At 38.7% G+C, this 12,839-nt stretch overlaps 1 protein-coding gene across 1 annotated transcript; it reads right to left on the bottom strand.

The window, feature by feature from the left end:
• Positions 1-6,557: 6,557 nt before the first annotated feature.
• LOC139753635 (glutamine-dependent NAD(+) synthetase-like) lies at positions 6,558-8,018 on the bottom strand (the record flags this gene model as incomplete). The annotated part of the gene is made up of 2 exons (XM_071670244.1): positions 6,558-6,760; positions 6,812-8,018. Coding segments are annotated over 2 exons (1,410 nt in total), but the record flags the coding sequence as incomplete, so codon positions are not given.
• Positions 8,019-12,839: the final 4,821 nt, after the last annotated feature.

Below are 12,839 nucleotides of genomic sequence, written 5' to 3'. Positions count from 1 at the left end.
TTTGTAGTGGTTTTCAGAAAAGGAGAGAGTATGTTGGGTTGAAGAGAGTGGTGAGAGTAAGTGAGCATCGGAAGGAGAGTTGTGTGAGGATGTACCAGGAGAGACTGAGTACAGAATGAAAAAAAGTGAGAACAAAGGAGGTACGGGGAGTGGGGAAGGAATGGGATGCATTTAGGGAAGCAGTGATGGCTCGCGCAAAAGATGCTTGTGGCATGAGAAGCGTGGAAGGTGGAAAAATTAGAAAGGATAGTGACTGCTAGGATGATGAACTAAGATTATTAGTGAAAGAGAAGATAGAGACATTTGAACGACTTTTGCAAGGAAATAATGCAAATGAGTGGGAGATGAATAAAAGAAACAGGAAGGAGGTCAAGAGAAAGGTGCAAGAAGTGAAAAAGAAGACAAAGGAGAGTTGGGGAGAGAGAGTATCATTAAATTTTAGGGAGAATATTAAGATGTTTTGGAAGGAGGTAAATAAAGTGCGCAAGACAAGAGAACAAATGGGAACTTCAGTAAAATAGGGCTAATGGGGAGGTGATAACAAGGAGCGGTGATTTGAGGAGATGGAGTGAACTTTCGTAGGTTTGTTGAATGTGTTTGATGATAGAGTGGCAGATATAAGGTGTTCTGGTCGAGTTGGTGTGTAAAGTGACAGGGTTAGGTAAAATGATTTGGTAAACAGAGAAGAGGTAGTAAAAGCTTTGCAGAAGATGAAAGCCGGCAAAGCAGCGGGTTTGGATGGTACTGCAGTGGAATTTATTAAAAAAGTGGGTGACTGTGTTGTTGACTGGTTGGTAACGTTATTTGATGTATGTATGATTCATGGAGACTTGCCTGAGGATTGGCGGAATGCTTGCATAGTGCCATTGTACAAAGGGAAAGGGGATAAAGGTGAGTGCCGAAATTACAGAGGTATAAGTTTGTTGAGTATTCCTTGTAAATTATATGGGAGGATATTGATTAAGGGGGTGAAGGCATGTACAGAGCATCAGACAGGGGAAGAGCAGTGTGGTTTCAGGAGTGGTAGAGAATGTGTGGATCAGGTGTTTGCTTTGAAGAATGTAGGTGAGAAACACTTAGAAAAGCAAATGGATTTGTATGTAGCATTTATCGATCTGGAGAAGGCATATGATAGAGTTGATCGAGATGCTCTCTGGAAGGTTTTAAGAATATATGGTGTGGGTTACAAGTTGTTAGAAGCAGTGAAAAGTTTTTATCGAGGATATAAGGCATGTGTACGTGTAGGAAGAGAGGAAAGTAATTGGTTCTCAGTGAATGTAGGTTTGCAGCAGGGGTGTGCCATGTCTACATGGTTGTTTAATTTGTATATGGATGGGGTTGTTAGGGAGGTGAATAAAAGAGTTTTGGAAAGAGGGGCAAGTATGCAGTCTGTTGTGAATGAGAGAGCTTGGGAATTGAGTCAGGTGTTGTTCGCTGATGATACAGTGCTTGTGGCTGTTTCATGTGAGAAACTGCAGAAGTTGGTGACTGAATTTGGTAAAGTGTGTGAAAGAAGAAAGTTAAGAATAAATGTGAATAAGAGCAAGGTTATTAGGTACAGTAGAGTTCAGGCTCAAGTCAACTGGGAGGTAAGTTTGAATGAAGAAGAACTGGAGGAAGTGAAGTGCTTTAGATATCTGAGAGTGGATTTGGCAGCGAATGGAACCATGGAAGCGGAAGTGAATCATAGGGTGGGGGAGGGGGCGAAACTTCTGGGAGCTTTGAGGACAGTGTGGAAGTCGAGAAGATTATCTTGGAAAGTAGAAGTGGGTATGTTTGAAGGAATAGTGGTTCCAACAATGTTGTATGGCTTCGAGGCGTGGGCTATGGATAGAGTTGTGCGCAGGAGGGTGGATATGCTGGAAATGAAATGTTTGAGGATAATATGTCGTGTGAGGTGGTTTGATCGCGTAAGTATAAATAGGGTAAGAGCGATGGGTAGTATAAAAAAAAAAGTGTTGTTGAGAGAGCAGAGGAGGGTGTTTTGAAATGGTTTGGTCACATGTAGAGAATGAGTGAGGAAAGATTGACCAAGAGGATATATGTGTCAGAGGTGGAAAGAACGAGGAGAAATGGGAGACCAAATTGGAGGTGGAAAGATGGAGCCAAAAGATGTTCAGTGATCGGGGCCTGAACATGCAGGAAGGAAAAAGACGTACAAGAAATAGAGTGAATTGGAACGATGTGGTATACTGAGGTCGACTTGCTGTCAGTGAATTACACTAAGGCATGTGAAGCGTTTGGGGTAAACCATGGAAATTTCTGTGGTACCTGGATGTGGAGAGAGAGCTGTGGTTTCGTTGCATTCTTACATGACAGCTAGAGACTGAGTGTGAACGAATGTGGCGTTCGTTGTCTTTTCCTAACGCTATTTGCACACATGAGGGGGGAGGGGGTAGTTATTTTATGTGTGGCGACATAGCGATGGGAATGAATAAAGGCAGACAGTATTAATTACGTACAAGTGTATATAAGTATATGTCTGTGTGTGTATATATATGTATACGTTGAGATGTATAGCTATGTATATTTTGCGTGTTTGGACGTGTATGTACATATATGTGTATGAGGGTGGTTTGGGCCATTCTTTCGTCTGTTTCCTTGCGCATATCATATATATATATATGTATATATATATATATATATATATATATATATATATATATATATATATATATATATATATATATATATATATATATATATATACATATGTATATTTTTTTTTTCTTTTTTTTTTGCTTTGTCGCTGTCTCCCGCGTTTGCGAGGTAGCGCAAGGAAACACACGAAAGAAATGGCCCAACCCACCTCCATACACATGTATATACATACGTCCACACACGCAAATATACATACCTACACAACTTTCCATGGTTTACCCCAGACGCTTCACAGGCCCTGATTCAATGCACTAACAGCACGTCAACCCCGGTATACCACATCGATTCAATTCACTCTGTTCCTGGCCCTCCTTTCACCCTTCTGCAAGTTCAGGCCCCGATCACACAAAATATTTTTCACTCCACCTTTCCACCTCCAATTTGGTCTCCCACTTCTCCTCGTTCCCTCCACCTCCGACACATACATCCTCTTGGTTAATCTTTCCTCACTCATTCTCTCCATGTGCCCAAACCATTTCAAAACACCCTCTTCTGCTCTCTCAACCACGCTCTTTTTATTTCCACACATCTCTCTTACCCTTACGTTACTTACTCTATCAAACCACCTCACACCACACATTGTCCTCAAACATCTCATTTCCAGAACATCCATCCTCCTGCGCACAACTCTATGCATAGCCCACGCCTCGCAACTGTACAACATTGTTGGAACCACTATTCCTTCAAACATACCCATTTTAGCTTTCCGAGATAATGTTCTCGACTTCCACACATTCTTCAAGGCTCCCATGATTTTCGCCCCCTCCCCCACCCAAAGATCCACTTCCGCTTCCATGGTTCCATCCGCTAACAGATCCACTCCCAGATATCTAAAACACCTTACTTCCTCCAGTTTTTCTCCATTCAAACTTACCTCCCAATTGACTTGACCCTCACCCCTACTGTACCTAATTACCTTGCTCTTATTCACATTTACTCTTAACTTTCTTCTTTCACACACTTTACCAAACTCAGTCACCAGCTTCTGCAGTTTCTCACATGAATCAGCCACCAGCGCTGTATATATATATATATATATATATATATATATATATATATATATATATATATATATATATATATATATATATATATATATATATATATATATATATATATATATATATATATATATATATATATATATATATGTATATTATCCCTGGGGATAGGGGAAAAAGAATACTTCCCACGCATTCCTCACGTGTCGTAGCAGGCGATTAAAGGGGACGGGAGCGGGGGGCCAGAAACCCTCCCCTCCTTGTATTTTAACTTTCTAAAATGGGAAACAGAATAAGGAGTCACGCGAGGAGTGCTCATCCTCCTCGAAGGCTCAGATTGGGGTGTCTAAATGTGTGTGGATGTAACCATGATGAGAAAAAAGGAGAGACAGGTAGTATGTTTGAGGGAAGGAACCTGGATGTTTTGGCTCTGAGTGAAACGAAGCTCAAGGGTAAAGGGGAAGAGTGGTTTGGGAATGTCTTGGGAGTAAAGTCAGGGGTTAGTGAGAGGACAAGAGCAAGGGGAGGAGTAGCACTACTCCTCAATCAGGAGTTGTGGGAGTATGTGATAGAGTGTAAGAAAGTAAATTCTTGATTGATATGGGTGAAACTGAAAGTTGATGGAGAGAGATGGGTGATTATTGGTGAATATGCACCTGGCATGAAAAGAAAGATCATGAGAGGCAAGTGTTTTAGGAGCAGCTGAATGAGTGTGTTAGTGGTTTTGATGCACAAGACCGGGTTATAGTGTTGGGTGATTTGAATGCAAAGGTGAGTAATGTGGCAGTTGAGGGAATAATTGGTATACATGGAGTGTTTAGTGTTGTAAATGGATATGGTGTAGAGCTTGTAGATTTACGTGCTGAAAAAGGACTGATGATTGGGAATACCTGGTTCAAAAAGCGAGATATACATAAGTATACGTATGTAAGTAGGAGAGATGGCCAGAGAGCGGTATTGGATTACGTGTTAATTGATAGACACACGAAAGAGAGACTTTTGGATGTTAATGTGCTGAGAGGTGCAACTGGAGGGATGTCTGATCATTTTCTTGTGGAGGCTAAGGTGAAGATTTGTATGGGTTTTCAGAAAAGAAGAGAGAATGTTGGGGTGAAGAGAGTGGTGAGAGTAAGTGAGCTTGGAAAGGAGACTTGTGTGAGGAAGTACCAGGAGAGACTGAGTACGGAATGGAAAAAGGTGAGAACAAAGGAGGTAAGGGGATTGGGGGAGGAATGGGATGTATTTAGGGAAGCAGTGATGGCTTGCGCAAAAGATGCTTGTGGCATGAGAAGCGTGTGATGTGGGTTGATTAGAAAAGGTAGTGAGTGGTGGGATGAAGATGTAAGATTGTTAGTGAAAGAGAAGAGAGAGGCATTCGAACGATTTTTGCAGGGAAAAAATGCAAATGAGTGGGAGAGGTATAAAAGAAAGAGACAGGAGGTCAAGAGAAAGGTGCAAGAGGTGAAAAAGAGGGCAAATGAGAGTTGGGGTGAGAGAGTATCATTTAATTTCAGGGAGAATAAATAGATGTTTTGGAAGGAGGTAAATAAAGTGCGTAAGACAAGGGAGCAAGTGGGAACTTCAGTGAGGGGGCTAATGGGGAGGTGATAACAAGTAGTGGTAATGTGAAAAGGAGATGGATTGAGCATTTTGAAGGTTTGTTGAATGTGTTTGATGATAGAGTGGCAGATATAGGGTGTTTTGGTCGAGTTGGTGTGCAAAGTGAGAGGGTTAGGAAAAATGATTTGGTAAATAGAGAAGAGGTAGTAAACGCTTTACGGAAGATGAAAGCCGGCAAAGCAGCAGGTTTGGATGGTATTGCAGTGGAATTTATTAAAAATGTGGGTGACTGTATTGTTCAGTGGTTGGTAAGGTTATCTAATGTATGTATGATTCATGGTGAGGTTCCTGAGGATTGGCGGAATGCTTGCATAGTACCATTGTACAAAGGCAAAGGGGATAAGAGTGAGTGCTCAAATTACAGAAGTATAAGTTTGTTGAGTATTCCTGGTAAATTATATGGGAGGGTATTGATTGGGAGGGTGAAGGCGTGTACAGAGCATCAGATTAGGGAAGAGCAGTGTGGTATATATATATATATATATATATATATATATATATATATATATATATATATATATATATATATATATATATATATATATATATATATATATATATATATATATATATGTTTTTTTTTTTTCATACTATTCGCTATTTCCCGCGATAGCGAGGTAGCGTTAAGAACAGAGGACTGGGCCTTTGAGGGAATATCCTCACCTGGACCTCTTCTCTGTTCCTTCTTTTGGAAAAAAAAAAAAAAAAAGAAAAAAAAAAAACGAGAGGGGAGGATTTCCAGCCCCCCGCTCCCTTCCCTTTTAGTCGCCTTCTACGACACGCAGGGAATACGTGGGAAGTATTCTTTCTCCCCTATCCCCAGGGAATATATTAAGCATATATGAATATATATAACAAAGATGAGCAAAGAAAGACTGACTAAGAGGATCTTAATATTAAAAGTAGATGAAACAAATGGGAATAGGGAGACCGAGAAGGAGATGAAAGGAATGACTGAAGGAGGCTTTGGGGTACTGGGGCCTAAACATTCAGGAAAATGAAGGGCATGCATAGGATAGAATGACCTGGATTCATGTGAAATATAGGATCAACAAGATGGTAATGGACTGATCCAGAGCATATGAAGCAATCTAAAAGACCTGGTTTTGGATGGTAAGTGCTGGTTTCAGTAAATCATACTTGACAGCTGGAGAGTGGAGATGTGTAAGTGAGGCCAGTATTATCACATTCCTGATGTTTGCTATACAAAGTTGGAAAAAGCAATTACATATGAAAAAAAAAGATATAAAATGTTATTATCTACTAAAAAACTCTTTACATTTGTATGTTGTTATTAAGGTACTGAATGGTAGAAGAAGCTGAATCCCCACAACGACTTGCTTTCTGAGTACTGTGTCCAAGAGCATTAACAAAGATTGATGTTGATCCACGGCGTTTTCGGTCTTCCTCACTAGCAGGTCCAAGATGAGAGGATGAACTTTTACTACTTTCCATTTTCTGATCTTGGTAGTGTGGCACTATCATATTCAATGCAATATGTTTACTTTCATTTGTGCAGTCTTGTTCACTGTGTGCATCTTGAATGACAGGTCCAGGTGCTACTTCTACTCCTCGAGGATGAGACTCACTACCAGTAAATCCAGTGAGTGAGTTGTTGAATGACCGCGATGAAGGCCGTGTGAAAGAAGACCGACTGCCTTTATTGGAACATGTAGGCCCACTTCTTTCAACTTGATCTCCATCCCTTCCACAATCTAACTTTTCCACTGCTTTATCTATAGCTTTAAACTGCCACACCCAGCGGTAGTTGTACAGGAACTGTCGGTGGTCAAAGCGATGATCATCAGATGAATATGTCTCAGCATGGTATGCTGGAGTCAAAACAGTCATCTTGTGGCGGTTAACACTGTAACAACGGAAGAACACCTTAACTTTCTCTGCAACCTCTTTAGGTGCACATTGATCAGACCAAAGATGAACTAGCTTGCCAAACATGGAGTATGGACCACAACATTCAACTTTTCGAAGCTTTCCATATGTGGACAGTTCATCATATGACATGCCCATGTCTGCTTCATCTGTTTGTACAAGTGAGCCCTCCTCAAGTGGTTCAAGTTCTGCAGTAGGTGGCGCTCCTAGAATATCGCCTAGAAAAGGAACATTAAGTCTGTCTTTGGCTAGAAGCAGAAATCTCTTGAGGTCAGCCTTGGAAAATCCACCGATGGGATTAATATCAGCAGAACTACAGTCATATTTAGTCATGTATCCCCTTAGTGCCTCATCTACATTTGCAGATCCTAAAACCAAGAGTCCATCCTGTCTTCCACGAACCCAGAGCATCAACTGAGCAAAGAGATATTCAAGCACCATACGAAGTCTTGCTTGCACGTTCTGCAAGGCAAGGTTTTCTCTAACTGTTCCTCCACGCACTCTAAACTTTGGGATGAAACCTGTGGCAGCACTGAAGATGTCTAGTGCTGCTGACACCATACTGTCAATTCCTATTGGTATGTGGTAGCTTCCAATCTGCTGGGAAAGAAGTTTTGCTCGAGATTTGGTCTCTGTTGACGAGTTCTCAGTAGCCATGTAGACTGTGTGGAAAAGTCTGCCACAAAGCTCCCGACGATCTCGAGGAACATAGTCAGCTTGGGACACTATGCGCCTCACATCTTCCAGTACCTTCTCTTCACCATTAGCAACTGCCTGTATCACCAAGTGACACATGGAGAAGACAATGGCTGCTGTTGAGGAGGAGTCAACACCTCCAGATAACGGGATATATATATATATATATATATATATATATATATATATATATATATATATATATATATATATATATATATATATATATATATATATATATATATATATATATATATATATATATATATATATATATATATATATATATATATATATATACATATATATATATATATATATATATATATATATATATATATATATATATATATATATATATATATATATATATATATATATATATATATATATATATATATATGTATATATATATATATATATATATATATATATATATATATATATATATATATATATATATATATATATATATATATATATATATATATATATATATATATATATATATATATATATATATATATATATATATATATATATATATATATATATATATATATATATATATATATATATATATATATATATATATATATATATATATATATATATATATATATATATATATATATATATATATATATATATATATATATATATATATATATATATATATATATATATATATTATATATATATATATATATATATATATATATATATATATATATATATATATATATATATATATATATATATATATATATATATATATATATATATATATATATACATATTTATATGTATATATATATATATATATATATATATATATATATATATATATATATATATATATATATATATATATATATATATGTATATATATATATATTTTATATATATATATATATATATATATATATATATATATATATATATATATATATATATATATATATATTTATATATATATATATATATATATATATATATATATATATATATATATATATATATATATATATATATATATATATATATATATATATATATATATATATATATATATATATATATATATATATATATATATATATATATATATATATATATATATATATATATATATATATATATATATATATATATATATATATATATATATATATACATATAATTCAACAGATATACTCAACAATCTTATACCTCTGTAATTTGAGCACTCACTCTTATCCCCTTTGCCTTTGTACAATGGCACTATGCACGCATTCCGCCAATCCTCAGTCACCTTACCATGAGTCATACATACATTAAATAACCTTACCAACCAGTCTACAATACGGTCACCCCCTTTTCTAATAAATTTCACTGCATTACCATCCAAACCTGCTGCCTTGCCCGTTTTCATCTTCCGCAAAGCTTTTACTACCTCTTCTCTGTTTACCAAATCATTTTCCCTAACTCTCTCACTTTGCACACCACCTCGACCAAGACACCCTATATCTGCCACTCTATCATCAAACACATTCAACAAACCTTCAAAATACTCACTCCATCTCCTTCTCACATCACCACTACTTGCTATCAAGTCCCCATTAGCGCCCTTCACTGAAGTTCCGGTTTGCTCCCTTGTCCCTTGGTAAATTATATGGGAGGGTATTGATTGAGAGGGTGAAGGTATGTACAGAGCATCATATTTGGGAAGAGGAGTGTGGTGTCAGAAGTGGTAGAGGATTGGTGGATCAGGTGTTTGCTTTGAAGAATGTATGTGAGAAATACTTAGAAAAGCAAATGGATTTGTATATGGCATTTATGGATCTGGAGAAGGCATATGATAGAGTTGATAGAGATGCTCTGTGGAAGGTATTAAAAATATATGGAGTGGGAGGCAAGTTGTTAGAAGCAGTGAAAAGTTTTTATCGAGGATGTAAGGCATGTGTACGTGTAGGAAGAGAGGAAAGTGATTAGTTCTCAGTGAATGTAGGTTTGCGGCAGGGGTGTGTGATGTCTCCACGGTTGTTTAATTTCTTTATGGATGGGGTCGTTAGGGAGGTGAATGCAAGAGTTTTGGAATGAGGGGCAAGTATGAAGTCTGTTGTGGATGAGAGCTTGGGAAGTGAGTCAGTTGTTCGCTGATGATACAGCGCTGGTGACTGATTCATGTGAGAAACTGCAGAAGCTAGTGACTGGGTTTGGTAAAGTGTGTGAAAGAAGAAAGTTAAGAGTAAATGTGAATAAGAGCAAGGTTATTAGGTACAGTAGGTTTCAGGGTCAAGTCAATTGGGAGGTAAGTTGGAATAGAGAAAAACTGGAGGAAGTAAAGTGTTTTAGATATTTGGGAGTGCATCTGGCAGCGGATGGAACCATGGAAGCGGAAGTGAATCATAGGGTGGGGGAGGGGGCGAAAATCCTGGGAACCTTGAAGAATATTTGGAAGTCGAGAACATTATCTCGGAAAGCAAAAATGGGTATGTTTGAAGGAATAGTGGTTCCAACAATGTTGTATGGTTCCGAGGCGTGGGCTATGGATAGAGTTGTGCGCAGGAGGGTGGATGTGCTGGAAATGAGATGTTTGAGGACAATATGTGGTGTGAGGTGGTTTGATCGAGTAAGTAACGTAAGGGTAAGAGAGATGTGTGGAAATAAAAAGAGCGTGGTTGAGAGAGAAGAAGATGGTGTTTTGAAATGGTTTGGGCACATGGAGAGAATGAGTGAGGAAAGATTGACCAAGAAGATATATGTGTCGGAGGTGGAGGGAACGAGGAGAAGTGGGAGACCAAATTGGAGGTGGAAAGATGGAGTGAAAAAGATTTTGAGTGATCGAGGCCTGAACAAGCAGTAGGGTGAAAGGCGGGCAAGGAATATATTGAATTGAATCGATGTGGTATACCGGGTTTGACTTGCTGTCAGTGGATTGAATCAGGGCATGTGAAGCGTGTGGGGGAAACCATGGAACGTTGTGTGGGGCCTGGATGTGGAAAGGGAGGTGTGGTTTCGGGAATTATTGCCTGACAGCTAGTGACTGAGTGTGAACGAATGGGGCCTTTGTTGTCTTTTCCTAGTGCTGCCTCGCACACATGAGGGGGAGGGGGATGGTATTCCATGTGTGGTGAGGTGGCGATGGGAATGAATAAAGGCAGACAGTGAGAATTTTGTGAATGGGTATATATGCATGTGTCTGTGTGTGTATATATATGTGTACATTGAGATGTATAGGTATGTATATTTGCGTGTGAGGACGTGTGTGTATATACATGTGTATGGGGGTGGGCTGGGCCATTTCTTTCGTCTGTTTCCTTGCACTACCTCGCAAACGCGGGAGACAGCGACAAAACAAAATAATAATCATAATAATAATAATAATAATAATAGTAATAATAATATATATGTATATATATTTTTTCATTTTTTTTTTTGCTTTGTCGCTGTGTCCCGCGTTTGCGAGGTAGCGCAAGGAAACAGGCGAAAGAAATGGCCCAACCCACCCCCATACACATGTATATACATACGTCCACACACGCAAATATACATACCTACACAGCTCTCCATGGTTTACCCCAGACGCTTCACATGCCTTGATTCAATCCACTGACAGCACGTCAACCCGGTATACCACATCGCTCCAATTCACTCTATTCCTTGCCCTCCTTTCACCCTCCTGCATGGTCAGGCCCCGATCACACAAAATCTTTTTCACTCCAACTTTCCACCTCCAATTTGGTCTCCCTCTTCTCCTTGATCCCTCCACCTCCAACACATATATTCTCTTGGTCAATCTATCCTCACTCATTCTTTCCATGTGCCCGAACCATTTCAAAACACCCTCTTCTGCTCTCTCAACCACGCTCTTTTTATTTCCACACATCTCTCTTACCCTTACGTTACTTACTCGATCAAACCACCTCACACCACACATTGTCCTCAAACATCTCATTTCCAGCACATCCATCCTCCTGCGCACAACTCTATCCATAACCCACGCCTCGCAACCATACAACATTGTTGGAACCACTATTCCTTCAAACATACCCATTTTTGCTTTCCGAGATAATGTTCTCGACTTCCACACATTCTTCAAGGCTCTCAGAATTTTCGCCCCCTCCCCCACCCTATGATCCACTTCCGCTTCCATGGTTCCATCCGCTGCCAGATCCACTCCCAGATATCTAAAACACTTCACTTCCTCCAGTTTTTCTCCATTCAAACTCACCTCCCAATTGACTTGACCCTCAACCCTACTGTACCTAATAACCTTGCTCTTATTCACATTTACCCTTAACTTTCTTCTTTCACACACTTTACCAAACTCAGTCACCAGCTTCTGCAGTTTCTCACATGAATCAGCCACCAGCGCTGTATCATCAGCGAACAATAACTAACTCACTTCCCAAGCTCTCTCATCCCCAACAGACTTCATACTTGCCCCTCTTTCCAAAACTCTTCCATTCACCTCCCTAACAACCCCATCCACAAACAAATTAAACAACCATGGAGACATCACACACCCCTGCCGCAAACCTACATTCACTGAGATCCAATCACTTTCCTCTCTTCCTACACGTACACATGCCTTACACCCTCGATAAAAACTTTTCACTGCTTCTAACAACTTGCGTCCCACACCATATATTCTTAATACCTTCCACAGATCATCTCTATCAACTCTATCATATGCCTTCTCCAGATCCATAAATGCTACATACAAATCCATTTGCTTTTCTAAGTGTTTCTCACATACATTCTTCAAAGCAAACACATGATCCACACATCCTCTACCACTTCTGAAACCACACTGCTCTTCCCCAATCTGATGCTCTGTACATGCCTTCACCCTCTCAATCAATATCCTCCCATATGATTTACCAGGAATACTCAACAAACTTATACCTCCGTAATTTGAGCACTCACTCTTATCCCCTTTGCCTTTGTACAATGGCACTATGCACGCATTCCGCCAATCCTCAG

This window comes from Panulirus ornatus, chromosome 15 (assembly GCF_036320965.1).
Source record: "Panulirus ornatus isolate Po-2019 chromosome 15, ASM3632096v1, whole genome shotgun sequence".
Lineage (NCBI taxonomy): Eukaryota > Metazoa > Arthropoda > Malacostraca > Decapoda > Palinuridae > Panulirus > Panulirus ornatus.
This window is presented reverse-complemented; position numbering and strand designations above follow the sequence as displayed.